Here is a 17,166-nt window from a genome sequence, read left to right on the forward strand (position 1 = left end):
AAGTTATCCTAATAGAATCTGAAGAAAAATGAAAATGAGCAGGGACGAAACAAGAACGGTTTCTCGGCCAACTGATAGCCAAGGGTTAACTGGCGCTGAATTTTAATCGCGCGCACAGCATTGACAATACACTTTAATGGAGCTGATTTGATGTTTACTGTGCACAATTAAACAAATAATCACTTGCTAGTAAAACTACACGCACCCCACCCTTAAAAACTGCCATAGCCCTTAAATGCAAATAAGCTGGCTACCTTGAGCTTTTTCTACTGGTTCAGATGAGTGTGTTTAAATGTCCTGGAGATATGTGCGCGTGAGTATGTGTGTGCGCGCGCGTGTGGGGGGGCTCCTCTCTGGACGAATCCGTTCCGTGTTGCGCGTTCGAGTCCGCCTCTCCGCGCCCCTGCTTCCCATTGACGCACTTTTTAAGCGTCTTCCCCTTCTCCACCTTAAGGCGAGCAGCAGCAGCAGCGACCAATCACCATGCCATTACAGCCTTCAGAGGAAGCTGTTTATGGGACTGCAGCGCTAATTAGGCTCATGAACTAACAAATCTGCCTGCACGAACCCGGCGAGGAAAACGATCACATCCATGGATTAGTCTGGGAGTATAGCCGAGCACTTTTTATTTTGGCTTTCTCGACACTGTCGCCTTTTCCCAACTTATTTACTGCGCAGAAACTTTCCCCTCTTTTCTTGGTTGTGGAGTATTTTTTAAGCGAGAGCACCAACGACAACTTTAACTTAAACTGGGGAATCTGGACTATCAGACCATGTTTCAACCTACACCCAAGAGGTGTTTTACTATAGAGTCTTTAGTGGCGAAGGATAATCCTGTACCGGTGTCCCGCACAGAGGAGCCCATCAGGCCAGCGGCTCTCAGCTATGCAAACTCTGGCCAGATGAACCCCTTCCTCAACGGCTTTCACTCCGGCGGCAGGGGCGTCTACTCTAACCCGGACTTGGTGTTTGCAGAGGCGGTCTCTCATCAGCAAAACTCCGCTGTCCCGGTGCATTCGGTGGCCCCGCCGCACGCTCTGGCTCACCCGCTTTCATCCTCACACAGTCCGCACCCTCTTTTTGCCAGCCAGCAAAGGGACCCCTCAACATTCTACCCCTGGTTATTACACAGATATAGGTACTTGGGTCACAGATTTCAAGGTAAGTTATCAAAAATGATTCGGCTCTTTTACGCACGAAACATGCCGAGCGGCTGCAGAGCGGTTACAGATTTGTGTCTCTCCATCAGCACAGACAGCAGGATGTATGCAAGGAATTAAACACCGGTGAAGCTGTAGCGGAGCAGTTCTAGAGCCTATCACCTCCAATTCTCAGGCCAAAATAGATACTTATTTAGTGGATTATTTCGCTGATAAAAAAAAAAACAACCTGTAATGAATTTCTTTATTTACAAAAAAACTCGAGTAAAAAAAAAAAAAAGAATTGTTGCCTTGGCTTAGTGTCTATTCAGGTTAAAAAATAAAGACCAGTAGAAATGTTGACATGTGTGTATACACTGTTGGTCCTGCAGGTTATATTTAGCACTGGGTATATGATCTATACCCATGCATTAAAACAGAACCTAATGTATCTCGCTGCTCTGCAGTTTATGATAAGACTTATTTCACATTTAAATAAAAAAAGATACATTTTTGTTTTAAAGGGAAAAAAATAAAACAATGTGGGCGGTTACTTGACTAGCCTATTGCTCATTTTCTAAGGCTGACATGAGTCAAATTTCGGATAATTTAGATTTTATTAACTACGTTGACTTGTTAAGAGAGAGAAAATAAGAAGAAGATTCGTTTGTTATTTTTGCCTTTGGTCGCTCATTTCATGGTATTTATATTTGTGATTATTAGTTTTTTTCTTCCTGAAAAATGTATCACATTTTATAGGAATGCATTCGAAATTAATTTCTAAAATGTTTTTGGCCGCTATTTATTTAAACGTCTTCATGCTGCTTCCATTTCACCTGATGTGCTTTTGTTAACAAGCTGTTTTTGAGCTAATTTAATTAGGCCCAGGATTATACCTCTGCTTTGGGTTGTTTCCTTCTCTCCTTCATGCGGTGGTTTCACACATGCCAGATAAAAAAAACGTCTATAATCAATCATTTCAAATACATACGGTTCGATCATTTCTCTTCATTTATTGACTTATGTCCAGCTTCTCCTCAGACATTATTATTATTATTATTATTATTATTATTATTATTATTATCATCATGCCGTATTCCCAGGCTGCCCAGTAGACTATTGTTTCATAGCTGTGCGCAGGCCTACTGGTTGTTATGGAGATGTTAATATCTTATAGAAGAAAAAGAAAGGTCATGACGGACCCTGGTTTTCTGCTCGTTTATTCCAGGTAATGAAACGAGTCCAGAGAGCTTCCTTTTGCACAACGCGCTGGCCAGAAAGCCCAAAAGAATCCGGACAGCTTTTTCACCTTCGCAACTCCTGCGGCTCGAGCACGCGTTTGAGAAAAACCATTACGTGGTGGGAGCAGAAAGAAAACAGCTCGCCCACAGCCTTAGCCTCACAGAAACTCAGGTAAGAAACACAATATTTTCCTCAACATTAAACTTCACATCCTGGCGTTGTCTTGAACCTGGACAATGCGTGCATTTTATTTTGAAACGCTGTTACTGCTTCTCGGTGTGTTGTGCCATGCTCTGGCTGTTGGAACAGGCGTAATTGCACGTTATAGTCCTGTTGATTGTTAATATAAAAAGATATTTCTCACATTATGGTTGATGTAGTAGACTGCATGTGAACTTTTTTATTTTATTTTTTAACGTGGCACCGTGCGTCATGGAGCCTTTTTTTTTTTTTTTTTAAATCAGACCGCTATAAAATGAATGCATCTTTCAACGCATGACAACAAATAATAGACATATAGTTATAGCAAAAACAATCATTTTAAATAATCAGCTACCAAGTTGGGTTTTTTTTTACACACGAGGGTCCATAAATGCGTGTTGTCAATCGAAGACAGAGGCTTTCTGTTGGATAGAATCCACTGTCATTGTATGGGCCTAACCTCATTTCAGGAGGGGTTGAATTACTTTGTTTTGGGGGGAGAATGTTGCCTTTCAAAATGGAGGGCAAATTAACCAGTTAACCATTTTATGGGATAGGCGATACAAAGAACGAGGCGGGTTCAGTGAATTCCCCCTGCCATATTTAAGATGCTGTTTGAGCCCATCAGCCGCTGTCTTTTGTCCGCTGTGTCTGCCTTGGACGGCGGGGCCTTTGGAGGGACTGAGGGGGGAAAATGAACCATCACCTACTTTAATTGGCCCACTGAAGGCGTATTAAATGCACCTCAGTTGCCGTTTAAGAGCTAAAAGGGCTGCAGAGTGACAAAGCAGGAGCAGTCCATTTATCGATTTAGATGTTGTTAATTCCCCACGGCAGGCCGACCGTTTAACAGAGCTAAGTCCATTAACAGGAGTGTGTGAAAATAGATGTTAATAATGTGACGTGTATGTCACTCTTGTATTTCTCTTAAAGTTTACTTGCTGGCAGAAAGACTTAAAATGTGGAGAAAAAATAAATAAATAAAAAAATGCTCTGACCTACTTTAGATGACGCATCAAAAGTTTTTCCAGACATCAGATGTTTTTGAGCCCAAATGTGATTATACTTAACTCGAATGATTTGAATTAATATTATATATTAGACTAACAATTCTAATTTGAGGATTTTAATGCATTTCATGAGAATAGAATTGATATTTGTTTATTCTGGACGCTGTTTCCTCTGCAGGACCCAGTTTACCTTTATTTATTTTTTATTTCCACTTCCCCGCTGCCTGCTTGTGTTTAGCCCTGCTACAAAAACAATGTGCCCCCTTTTACGCGTGGTTTTACGCATTGCTCAATCGCGGTTTATCTCATGACACTGATCCAGGTTTCTTTTTTTTTTTTTCCTCTCTCCTTTCTCTTTTCTCCCTCTGTTCAGGTAAAAGTGTGGTTTCAGAACCGGAGGACGAAGTTCAAGCGGCAGAAGTTGGAGGAGGAGGGCTCGGAGTCTCAGCAGAAGAAGAAAGGATCGCATCATATAAACCGGTGGAGAATGGCGACTAAACAGGGGAGCCCAGAGGAAATTGATGTCACTTCGGACGATTAAAAAAAGAAAAAGAAAAAAAGACTATATTATAAGCGTCTGAGTGAAGGAGGACATGGATAAAGGATGCCGTGTAGAGACAGTGAGGGGGTTAAAAAGCCAATGTCACATTTCTGATCTCCGGAGATCGGCAGCTGAGGGTGAGAGAAACCCGACTGGTGGCACTGCTGTCACCGTGTGGGTCTGTCAATCCAAACGAGCCAGGAAAATGTGACTGACAGTGTCTCAGTCCACCCACCTGAACCCTTCCACGCACCAACCACCACCACCACTATACAATCGCCCATCTACCACCACCTCATTTTTTTTCTCCAATTCATATTGGACGTTTGCACTTCAGAAGTTTTTTTTTTTAAACAAACTAAAACGTTTCCACGTCAAGATACCAAAACAACCAACTTTTTGTAAAACTTGAATTGCATGGTATATTATTATTATTATTTTTTTGGTTTCCTGGTAGTTGTTTTAATTTGGCAAGTTTTACTCAAACCAAGAAAAGAAAAAAATATCAATTTTGTTTTTTAACTCTATTTTCAAACAGAGATGTCGTGCTTCTTCCTTTTTACAAAGTGTGCAGTCTTTAATTAATGATTCTCGTGTAAACGTGATTTGTGAAAACATATGAAGTAGCGGTGCTGCGTTATAGTGTTTTTAAAGAAAATACAACAAAAATTGAATTTCGATTTACAAAAAAAACCCCTTTCTAATAAGTGAATCCGACCACAGATAAAGTACTTAAAGGGAAGGTATCAGGACATTCCTTTAACCTAAAGCTTTACCAATGTGTCGCTGTGGCCCCACGCAGCCTGCTGTCAGGACTTGACCCTCCAGTGAAAGTTGCCACGAAGGACTAAATGCAAGCATTGAGAGTTTAAAAAAAAAAAAAAAAAAAGAAGCACTGAGCGTATTCCATGTACAGAAATGCTAAAAGTTAATGTTTCTGTTAAACCCTCTTTTACAGAATGTAAATAATTTTTTGTGTTTGTGTTAAGTTTGGTACAATTTTAACACACATTATACTTCCAAGAAGTATGTAATTGTCAATATTTTGTCAATAAAGTTTTATCAATATGTTGCGCGCAGTAAACGTCAAGACTTTTGATTATATAGAGCAGCTGAGTGGCGGCTTTATTAGTATTGTGTGTGCCATCAAACGGAACCGTTTGGATGTACGTTGAGGTTTGCAGATGTGGCGTTAGAGTGTCGTTTAAAAACACACCGAGAAGACGCTGCAGGCAGCCTGTAGTTTGTTGTCCTCAGCTCTGCAGTAGTTTCTCCGTCTGATGGAGACGGCCTTAGTTTTATTTCTGAGGGGCTGCAGCGTCTGCTCCGCTCCAGCTACAAAGAGTCCCCTACAAAGCTTTTGTGAAAGTGCAAATCAGTTTGGGCAATTATCATGCGGGTAATATGAGGGGGGAAAGGGGATGCATTGCCCAGTGGTCCACTTTAATCTCTTAATCCACGGATCCAAAGGGGCTTGGTTGGACATAATTTAGTACAATCTGACTACCCCTCACGACGCGATAAGGGAAGGTTGCAATGTGCCGCAAAAATGGGATCTTTGTTTAAAACCTTGTCTTGTAGGCTGCATCAATGCTGCAAGCTGCTGCTTTGGTCTGAACGGGAACATTACAGACCTTTAGGCTAAACTAAATATATGCTATTTACAGCAGGAAATGATTCTCTGTTTACACACAAACGAGCAAAACAATGCAGTCAATTAAAAAAAAAAGAAAAAAATCTGACAAATTTAAACTGGATTATGATTTTGTTTTTTTCTTCTTCTTGTGAATACATAACAAGCCCAACTTTAGTGTTTTCTCGTGCGAGGTGCATGTGTTTGTTTGTTTAATTGTTAACTAGTTTTTTTGTGTGATTTAGGTTGGGGGAGGGGGGGGGCATATAGGGAATTCTTAATCGGCCCATAGATTATAACAGCAATAAAAATCTTTAGAGAATACCATTAGCTTTGAAAAAAAAAAAACACAACCTAAAAGCTTTATTACAAACCCAGCTTTGAAATAGGGGGGATTATAGGCCTGAAAGGGTCCCACAATAGTTAGAAGAAAAGGTTTCATGCTAATGAGGTTAATGCCCTTTGTATCTCCGGACTCCACAACTTCATTACTCCTATCTCGAGCAACACCGAGCGGCTCAGAGCCTCACAATCCACTCGAGCTTTTCCCTACCCTGCCTCTAAAGAAGGATTTGATAGCAGTCCTGTTCAAACTAGATAATTATATCTTTTCAAGTTGGAATTAAGATAAAGAAAGTGCAGTGGAGGCGGTGAGCCTTGATCCGCCGCAAACAAATTTGGCGCCCCCCCCCCCTCTTCTGTGCGCCTGTATGGACACACAGGAGACAGGACAGGCTGCTCATTACAGCCTGGCACAATTTGATACATTTAAACGCGTTTGTTTTTAACCTGAAAATATCTCTCTCTCTCTCTTTTTAAATGTAGCGGCAGCTTTGTTTATGGAAATACATTGTTCTTTTTGCAGATATGATAATTTAGCAGGTTGAGCTAAAACATTTAAAATCCACATTTGCCAAATAAGAGCGCGGTCTCATGGCCGACTGTCTATATTCTAAATGACTAAATGGCTCCTTATTCTGAAGGCAACCATCCAAATATTTCATTTTATGAGTCATAGGCGTTTTTAAAATGAATGAGCACTTTTCTGTAAGGCAATATAGTCTTCGTCAAAATAATCCAAAATGATCGAAAAAGAATTGCATTGCGCATGCTTGCACAGAGCTTGGCTAATATATTTATGTTTTTTGTTTCTTAAAAAAATTCAATTCAGATCTTGGCTCAATCAAGCGCAATTTGAGAGTAAGGTCACATGAATATAATCGCTTCGGACAACATTCAAATAGTATGTGTGTGTGTGTGTTATGATGTGAAGTGGGCCCTCACATATCAGATCCCTGTTCCAGACGCTCGTGCTGTGCGTTGAGGGCCAGCTGTGGGGCTCTTTGGTGACCCGCTTATCTAAATTGAAGCTGCTCCGGTCCGTTCAGGGGCCAAACTCTCCATAAATCATCATCATCACAGCTCCTGAACAGTTGGATTATTCCTTAAATATTCACGACCGAGCCAGTTTGGACATTTTGGACCTAAGCCCCGCTGCATGAAACATTTAGTCTGCAACGTGAAATGATTATCCGTCATTGAAAAGAGTAGTCGGTCCTATCAAGTGACCCCACTGACCCAAAACCTCTAATCTGCAATTAGTAGGTATAATTACGTCCGCTGACACCACTAATGTGGATAGAGGCTGAGGGTGGGGTGGGGTGGGGTGGGGTGGGGGTGTGCAGGCTTCTTATTAGTGCTGAAAGTCAATAATTGATCGAGCAAAAATCTCTGAAGTTGGGAGAAGTTGGCTTTTGAAAAGGATGTCTGTGGATAGTTTGTGAACATGTTGTCTTTCTAGTTTTATTTTTCAAGGCGCTTCTCATAATGCTTGTCCGAGGGTGGCACCTGTAGGCCGGGCAGGGGCCTGTCACAAAACGACGTCAGGACTAACTTGATCCGTCCGGTTTCACAAATTGCCTCTGAAATTGATCCTTGAAACAAGAGAATGAAACACACACAATTCCCTTGGCCTTGACATAAGGTACAGCGATAAATATACAAGACTAATGAGCAATTATTATACAATCACCCTTCAAATAGCTTACATAATAATAAATTAAACATCGGAGCCTCGGATTCAGTTTCTTTCTTTATTATTAATAACGAGGGAGGGGCGTTTGCAGCCATGATGTGCTCTGATGATTATGTTTTCCAAACGCAGCAATTTTCCAATTGGCCATCGGGAACAGTCAGCACTTATGGACTCGGACTGACTAAGTAGCTAATCATTTTAGTTACATGTTCTTTTTTTTCTGTTATGGATTTGGATTTATTTCTAATTTAGTTTTTGAAGGAGATGGACAGTTCAAATGTACGATTACACACACAGACGCTCACACAGTGATCTTAAACGCATCGGCCTGCTGCGTTCAATGCGTTCAACGACATAAATCGTTTCACGTTAAAGCCTAAACTCTTGACTTAATTGGATAAGACAATAGATAAGTCAATATTTTGTTTCAAAGAAACTAAAATCAAATGATGGCAGTAATATGTAAATAATATATGTAAAGCTACATTTGAATACAGTATTTAGCCTATGTTGCTGTCCCTGCCCTAATGAGCCTGCTAAGTGTCCCTTTTTTCTTCTTCTTTTTTTATCCTCCATCACAATTAATGAATTCAGAGCAGGGTTACAGCTTGTAGACACACACACTAAGAGGCTGGCACCAAAATGTGATTGTTAATAGATGAACGAAGCCAAGAGCCACATTACAAGCTTCTCTGACACACACACACACACACACACACACACACACACACACACACAAGCAGTTTCACTCAGCAGGCCTTGGTGCTCCATGTTCACTGAGGTCAGCACACAGACAACATATGACCAAGAGATGTCGCAGACCTACAAGTGACAAATGGCTATTTCACGATGAAATATTCATCGAGAGCTGCGGTTCAGAAACACTAAACTTTTCCCACCTGCACAGACGCCTCTTTCTCCTCCTGTTGGCTCTCGGCCTCCGTCCCATAATGCCCTGCGCAGTCCGCAGACACCTCCAGCATCTGCCTGAACTCGGCCCACAGCTCCGTTTGGGAAGCCTAAAAAAAGTTTACAGCTTTTATTAGCTATTTTTTCCTTTTATTTTATTTCATTGGCTGCAACCGTAAACATGTATTTCCAAGGCATGAATATTCTTATGACCTGCTGCTAGCCCATAGATTCCTAAGGTTTATTTTCTTTAATGATAGGGGGAATTTGGGCTGTAATGCGATGCAGTTTCATTTGCATATAAGTGTTTCCCACATATGCACCAGCTCTGAAGGCAGCAAATTGTCGACCCCCTGTCCTCTGGAGTTCCAAACTCCCAACATTTTATAGGTTGTATCTGCAACCAGCATTCCCATCAGTGCACTAATGTGTAACATATGGCGGACTGTACACCTGATAAAATACCTCAGGGGCCCTGCAGTTTGGAAAATCCTCAATTCGCTCCCTAAATAAAACAAACAATGGCCTCACTAAATATATCACATGTGCCTGCTGAGCTATTTTGTGTCTCTTGACCTGCGAGTCCCCTCCCACATCATCAGCACTGATATGGGTCTATCTGCTTGCTGGCCGGTGCCATGGCACAAGCAGCAGGTATATACTTTTGAAAATAATACCACAGATTTATAGAAGCTCCTGTTTATACCTGCTGCAGGCTACATATGTTGTAGGAATACAGCTTGTTGAAGCTACATTGCTCTGTTAAAACCCACATGAAGGCTGCTAATTCTTCTGTCTATGTTGTGTGTCGTTCCATGTCAGGATATGATCACATCCAATGACATTAGCTTACATCTAAAACTGGAGTCTTAGTCCACTTCTCTTGTGCCATTTCCTCTCTGTCAAAGTGCTGTAAATGTGGCTACAATTAGAGCTGAAATGTAATATAGGTATATATGTGGTGTGTGGGTTATTGAACAGACAGGTGAAATTGTGGGCACCTGTTCTTCTGTTCCTGCTTTGCACCCGTGTGAGCTTCGCTGTGTCTCCCCCTCTTGGTAGCTGGGAGGGAGAAAAATCTACCCCCAAAAAAACGAAATAACAAGTTTCTGTTGGCTGAGTCTGAAGGCAGTTGAGTGCTCAGTGTCTGGAAAGTGAGGCAGCATAAAATACTAGTGGTGGACGTCTTGGACAGGGAGTGTGAACTTGGATAGTAGATGGTGCATTGATTTCTCTTATTCTTTTTCAATGAGCCTGAGACATATATATGTAATTTTAGATCGTAGGATTGTTTCATTAAGGGCTTTATAATAGATTGGCGTTGACTAAGTGAAACATAAACCCCACACCAGTAAATATTTATTATATTACATATTAATTATTTTGTTCTTCCATGATTTTGCATAACATGTATTGCTATATGTTTAGGGACAAGTATGGACCAATGAACCATACCACAGCATTTATAGTATAGTTTGCAACGCCACACACATAGATGGACCGTTAGACTACACAAAACATACAAAAACAATACATAAAAAAACAACACATAAACACAAACAATGATAAAAGATATAATTACCATACACTTATTGCATGGAGTTACAAAAGACTTGCCTGACAACATAGTAATATTATACTATTTTGCTTTTATACTTTCCTTGTATTTTGGGTTTCTAGAACATATTTACATGCTTTAAAGTAAAAACAACATTTTTCTCATACTGTCTGTCTGAATATACCTGTATTCACCCTCTGTCTGACACGCTCGGTTTTTGCACCTGTCTCTTTAAGCCCCCCTCCCAAAAAAAGCCCAGTTATCTGAGCATTTTGACACACCATTGTTTATATGGCACCTCAATCTGCTTTATAATAAAAATACATGGAAATCTCACTTTTTACAGCATAGGAAATGTTTTTATTCCATTGCGAAACAATAACAACAATCAACGAAGGAGCAATAAGATTGTGGATAATATAAAACATTTTCTAAATATACATTATCATTCACTATGTTAAGACTCAGACTGCAGAACAATGTTGCTTACTGCATACGTATGTAAGCTATTCAAAAAATATGAAATGTTATAAAATTATTTTCTATTTTTAAATAATAAAAAAATGTCACTGTATAAACTTGCCGCCTAAGTTACAACAGACAGCGATCGTAAGACACAAGCAGGCCTTTTATGATATGACATGATAATTCATGAAGTTTTAACTTCTCCACAGCTTCATGCAGCGTCTTCATGAATGCTAACCCAACTCTTACGCCAACTCTCATTAGCTTTTCATATGACGCTGAAGATATTTGTGGCATCGATGCGAAGCCGTGCCAATTCTCTGGTAAGTGCTGTCATAATACCCTCCTCCCCCTGCACAACAGGCGCTGGGAGTTGGTTTCCACATGACTAATATTCACAAACAATATTTTCCGTGGGGGTTGCGTGGGCATCTCTTGTGTGTGTGTGTGTATGTGCATATGCATTTGCGGGTATCTCTGCATTCTCTGCTCTTTCTAGCGAAAAAATGCTGTTCGACAAAATGGTCTGTGGGTTTGTTTCAAGAAAATTGGACATCCTGGGTTGTGGCGACAAACATTTTGATTGTATGTTCAGCACAAACACCTAACTAAAGAAGTGGTTTTGTCTCATGAGCCTATGGGCTGAAGGCTGCAACTCCAGCAGAGATGAAGCACAAGTTGGATACAAAACACGAAAGTAATATACAGTGCATGAGGTTGGAAGAAGTATTACAAGGATTATGTTTGTTACTTCTTTCCTTTGGCGGCAGATGTTCTTAAATTTACCTTCATAAAAAAAGTGCAGCCATGTGTTCAAAACGTGTGCTGATGTGTCTGACATCCAAACACAGCAAAGTAGAAAGAGAAGAAAAGTCGTTTAGTTATTTGTTCCGAGTATAAACATGGGCTTTCAATATGGCTGCTGAGAGTTGGAGCATTTGCTTGACAGGCGGTGTAAATGATTGGTAGTAGTAATTCAGGTTGTGACATCTATTATGGGCCAGTGAACACCTTAACACCTCCACAGAGAAACTAACCCAAATTATACTTGCTAATCATTCACTCTCAATCACTCATGATGTTCTTCCTCCGCACTGCAGAGCTTAGCCATTGAAGGAGAGGGATGCTAACATTGTCTAACGATCTCGAGTGGAGATTCCTTCTAATTAATAACAAGCACAACTTCCTGCGGAGGGTTTATGTAAGCTTAAGGTGAAATAATTACTCCTCATGCTGCCGCTGTAGCAGCACTTCTTGTACACCGAGGGACTTTGAAGTTGGACCGGCGATGGTTGGGAACTCTCAAACATCGACGGTCGTGCAGCATTCCATTATGCATTAGCAGCAACTGAGATGTGCTCTGTGCCTCACCTGACTGTAACTGGTGCTAACGCTCAGTGGCTAAAGTGCTGTCTACCATATAATTGGATGCAGTGTGAACTCTAAATGCATGTAAACCACAGAAATGACTGGCAGGCAACTTTGATGGTGTGTCAGATTAATGATTCTGGACTATAAAACAGCAGTATGAAGAAACAGGTGCAACACCGAGTGTAGAAAATATCAACGAGGTAATGGTAATAAATGTCTTTGCAAGTCCAATTGCTGCAAGAGCCAAAGCCGCCGCACACAGTCTTGCTGTAGCTTTTGTCCTCCCCTCCCCCCACGGGCAGTCCTATGTGTTTATAAGCGAGGTATAATGGCAGCACGGTGTGTGAGTGCTGCAGGTTATTTTGTATTTGGAGGTGAGGACATGGCAAATCAGACCACTTCACACATGAAAGGCAGTAGTAGGTCCATTTAATTCTCTGTGCCTCTCTTACCCTGGATCTCACTGTCCTTTTACGAGGACTCCAGAGGCTAGTTAAAAGGTGTCTGATTCTCACCATGAATCTAATTAGATCTCTGACTGAGGTCTTAACATCTCCTTTGAAAAAAAAAAAAAGAAAAAAAAAGAAAAGCATGGAGGAACAAGGTGCTAAAGCCCCTACCCCTCGCCTCCACTGCACCTTGGCCCGAGCGTTCCCCTGCTCCCTCCTTTCCTGGAGAAAAACAAAGTCCTGCAGGCTAATGAAGTTCGTAATTAAGGAGATTCTGTCAGGCTGAATGAGTAATTAGGACGTGGTCTCTCAGGGGTGTTAATGGTGGTCAGGCGGAGCACAGGCTGCATGTATGGCCAAAGAGAGCACCCTTTCATACCTCACCAGGAAACGAAAGGAAAAGAGGAGGGCCTGTTTTTTTTCTCTTCTTTTTTTTCTTCTCTCGAATCTGTTTTCTTTCAGAGAGAGGGGTACATCTTGTTGATATTGCACTTATAGCATTTACGTTAAATATTTGCAATGTCATTTAAGATCAGAAACAAATGCCCGTAGAACTGTAGATGTCGTTCTTGCTTATTACTTCCAGATGATCGTGTTTGTATATATGGGAAAACATTACTGCATTTGTCACCCCACTAATTTGCTATAGATTTATTTCTGATGTGTTGTGAAATCAGATATAATATGAGGGAAACGGCTGCGGGACAAGACCACGCTCTGTTCTCGGTGAAGACATCTCCGTTCTAATTATCACATTTACTTCAGATTGGTTGACTATGCTGCTGATAAAGAAAGTTCACCTGGCCTCAATTAACTATATTTATCTCAGATTATCCCTCCATGAGATTTCTGCTCTGGCAAAAAGATTAGCGTTATTAAGAGTCGCATATGCAGGATGAATACATTTTCAGACAAAGTGACATCACTTAAGGATGATAAATTAAATCAATGAAATGGGAATCAAAAGGAAGTAGCTGCGTGTTCTTGGGATTCTCCGGCAGCGCACTGTTCTTTTTATTGTTCTGCTGTAATATCACAGTTTACATCCACTGATACGCTCTTTTCATTGGGACAACAAATTGAAAATTAAATTTGATAATGATAATGAATTAAATGAAATTTGTTTAACTGTTATCTAAAGTTATCTAGAATTAAATGTGTTCACCAAAACATGGTAGAACATGAATTGAATTTGCAGTAATGTGGTGAATATGAAAATGTACAGCTGCTGTGTTCAGACACTGAGCTAGAGCACATTATTATCCCTAAATAACCATACACACACACACACACAGTAGATAGGAGCAGATTAGGGTGTTTTCAAACTGATGCCATTGACAGATACAGTAGAAAAAGCCCCTTCAGAGGTAGATCTCTTTGATCTTGGGTTAACCTCGACATTCTCTGAAATCATTGACACTGTTTAGACTGGGAAGTGTCCTGCTGCGAGGCACAACACCTGGGCTTTGAACCCATGACCTCACATCTGAGTGCTCTCGCTGAAGCCCTCGCTGCCTCCCGGTCAGCTGGAGGATCAGTGTAGACAGACAGGCCCAAAACTCTTCATTTCCTGTTTCTCCTCCGACCAACCCTTCCCAAACTACCAAAAAAAAAAAAAAAAAATGCTACCTGTGTTTCAGGTAATATAATCAATGTAAACAAGGTATGGCCTTTATGAAGACAAGTTTTGTAAGAAAAGGGCCAGAAGGTAAATAGAGAACATGAGGGGGGTTATTGGTAATGTTCAATTTATAGCTATTGATGTGGTCATTCAAAATATTGTTCTTTATATTTAATCATAAGTGAGGCGATTTTGAAAGCAATACTGTTCTTCATAATGTTTCCCTTTTTGTTATGGGTTGGTGTGTTTTATCTTATTTTGGTAGTCTGTTTCTGTTCTGTATTTTGCTCAGTTTCCTGTTTTATTTTGATAGTTTGGTTTTTTGTCTTGTCTAGCCTGGTTTTACTGTATGTCTTGTGTTTTCCCGCCTTTTTTGATTGTTCTGCCCAGCCCTAATGTGTTTCACCTGTTTCCCTGCCCTTGTGTCACCTGTCTTGTGTTACCTCGTTACCCTGTGTATTTTAGTCTTTGTGTTCCCCTTGTCCTGTGTCAGCTCATTGTGTGTTTTTGTGTTTCCTTGTGCCTGTCGTGTCTCTCAGTGTCAGTTCGTGTCTGGTTTTTTTGCTTCCTGGATTTTCTTTGTTTTCAAGTTTCTGGTTTGTTTTCTGCTCTTGTTTTTTTGGATTCCCTGTTTTTGTTTTCTTCACTCTGGATTAGTTTTTGCCTGCCGCTTTCAGGACTCCCGTTGTTTATTTGTACTTTGTTTTATGGACTAATAAATGTTCCACCTCAAACTTTCTCCTGCCTGCCGGCTCTCTGCCTTTGGGTCCTCAACTTCCCGGAACCTAACACTTTTATTGCCATTGAATGTTTTCGTAGGAATCCTCCTATGGACACAAGCCATATCTGAGTTGCAGACTCATTACAAGTTAAGTAGAACAGGTGTTTGTCAGCTTCAGGCAGACCTACGTGGATGAGGCCTTTTCATGTTGGCTACTTCCTCACACATTAGTCTTCAGCCAAATTGCTCTGAGTGGAGGCTTTGCCCAGCCCATCCCTCATCGTCCAACCTGACCTCTCTCCACTCCTCGCTGCAGGCAGGGCTGGAGATAAAAAAAAAAAAAAAAGCTGAAAAACGGCTCGAGGAATCCTAAATATTAGTGGTTGTAAATCAGCCCCCAGTGGCCTATGAATAGCAATTATCTTTTTGGCACTAATAAATCCCCCCCAGTCACAGATAAGATGGTTTCCCTTCCTAACATGCAGTGAAAACAGCTAAGTATTGAGCAAGCAAAACATGGGAGGGGTGTAGCAAATAAATGAGGGCTCTTTAGCTGTGGATTACACTCACAGTCATAAGAGAAAATATGTAGTCTTTTGTGCTGGTGGTGCGCAGTATATCATGTATGAAGTGAGAGGGGAAACGGCGCATGATCACAGGACTTTGGGAATTCGATGATATCAAGGAGCAGGCTAGAGTTATATCAGCCTTATCAATACCTGCTTAACATGATTCACGTCAGTGAACAGTGACTTTCGGCTGGTAGAAGTGCTGAGATTTCTTGAAAATGTCACTGGAAGAGGGAGTGGAGGCAACATGGTGAATGATAGCGAGGCTATACTGATCTGATAGGAACATTCTTTGATTTTGATCTATAACAGGTCAACATGGTTGAGGTTTAGCTATTGTAAAGCGCTCCTCTCAACCGATTAAACTGACCTTCCTTCAACCAGAACCACAAACTAACTTCCTGCCTCCTCTGCTTGGTGTTACCTCTGAGGATAAGTTCACTGTACCTCTGCATACCACTGGGATTTACAAGGCTTTATGGTCATCATCTATATAGGAGAAAAACACAGCAATCAGCAGCGGTGGGACTTTTTTTTTTCTCTTTATAAGGTGACTGAACCCTTATTCCATGTAAAGACTTAAGTTAACCTCATTAAGCTCGCTCACACACAAGATACATAATTATCCCTGAGAGGATAGCCAGTGCTAATACAAATTAGAAAGATAATTAAGCTACTGAGACTGGCCATTGCATCTCCCAGAGCATTGGACCCAGAGAACCATTATGGTGAATTAGAGCATTTGTTTACAGTCACAACCACAGCCTTTTACCAGTGGCCAATGTTTATCAAAACTCCAAGTACAACCTGGGTTCAAGCTTACTGTGCTTCTTCAGTCACCTGTGATACCTCTGTTTGGGAACATACCTCGCACAGGTGTTTAAGTTATAACTGCACAAGAGACATAAGCTAATGTGAATTCCTTTCTTTCCAGGAAGTCTTCACAACAACCTCGCTGAAAACAAAGAACCTTGAGTCAGTTTGAGAGAAGTGCCTTAGGGCGCTCATATAAATCAGTCTAAATGCCAGTTCACCTCTGTGGTGTGCAATGCATCTGGTCTCCTCTGTAACAAGGCAGTTTAGTGCTCTGAGAAGTCTTACAGCTACATCAAAGATGCCTTCAATGCCTCCTCAACCTAGAGGAAACTATTCTTTCCTTGCCTTTGCAAACGCTTAGTCAAACAGGAACAATAAATCTGGCCGATTTCTGCATTCCTCTTTAGATCATATGATACCTGAACAGCTCCAGTCTGTGCACAACAAACATACATGTGTGCTGCTCAGTCTGGTCTCTCTGCAGCGTCATGATTAAATCGGGGCTGGACGTATTTTTTTTTTTTTTTGGTGAAAATATGTCAAGAGAATAAGATAAGTACACACAGCTGGATGCATTTTAGAGTGCAATTCCCTTTTGTCATAGGAAGAGCACACGCTTGTGTAAGGCCTAAATGAAAATGCTGTTGCAATTGAGTGCACCATAGCAATTGGAGGGAAATTGTTGCACAGACTTCATATGCTTTAAAAAATGCAGCAATACAGCTTGTGATGTTGAAAAAGTTTTGGGCCGTGTACAGAGGAGAGTTTTCTTTTTTTCTTCGCCTTCATGGTTAGGGGAGTAACGAAGGAGAGGAGCATGCTGCTGGTTGTGTGCCAGCTCTGCCTCCTGTGGTTTCACGCATAACAACCTTGCATGTGCACAGCT

General features: G+C 41.0%; 1 protein-coding gene and 1 long non-coding RNA gene across 2 annotated transcripts in view; one reads left to right on the forward strand and one right to left on the reverse strand.

Annotated features, from left to right (window-relative positions):
* Window positions 1-442: 442 nt before the first annotated feature.
* On the forward strand, window positions 443-4,777 carry emx2 (empty spiracles homeobox 2). Its single transcript, XM_078273091.1, has 3 exons — window positions 443-1,161; window positions 2,368-2,552; window positions 3,966-4,777. The coding sequence occupies exons 1-3, from the start codon at window positions 774-776 to the stop codon at window positions 4,131-4,133; spliced, it is 741 nt and encodes a 246-aa protein (XP_078129217.1). The 5' UTR covers window positions 443-773; the 3' UTR covers window positions 4,134-4,777.
* A 3,766-nt stretch (window positions 4,778-8,543) lies between these two features.
* The window catches only part of LOC144532788 (uncharacterized), an 83,777-nt gene continuing 75,154 nt past the window's right edge, over window positions 8,544-17,166 (reverse strand). The window contains exon 3 of the long non-coding RNA XR_013503374.1: window positions 8,544-8,820. This is a non-coding gene — a long non-coding RNA (uncharacterized LOC144532788). The remainder of the gene's footprint in view (window positions 8,821-17,166) is intronic.

The sequence above is a fragment of the Sander vitreus genome, chromosome 17 (genome assembly GCF_031162955.1).
Source record: "Sander vitreus isolate 19-12246 chromosome 17, sanVit1, whole genome shotgun sequence".
Lineage (NCBI taxonomy): Eukaryota > Metazoa > Chordata > Actinopteri > Perciformes > Percidae > Sander > Sander vitreus.

Bases quoted from the DNA above. Each gene is read 5' to 3' on its own strand.
- emx2 (XM_078273091.1), top strand. From the start codon at position 774: ATGTTTCAACCTACACCCAAGAGGTGTTTTACTATAGAGTCTTTAGTG. The intron at 1,162-2,367 runs GTAAGTTATCAA...CGTTTATTCCAG, and splicing joins CTTGGGTCACAGATTTCAAG to GTAATGAAACGAGTCCAGAG. The intron at 2,553-3,965 runs GTAAGAAACACA...CCCTCTGTTCAG, and splicing joins TTAGCCTCACAGAAACTCAG to GTAAAAGTGTGGTTTCAGAA.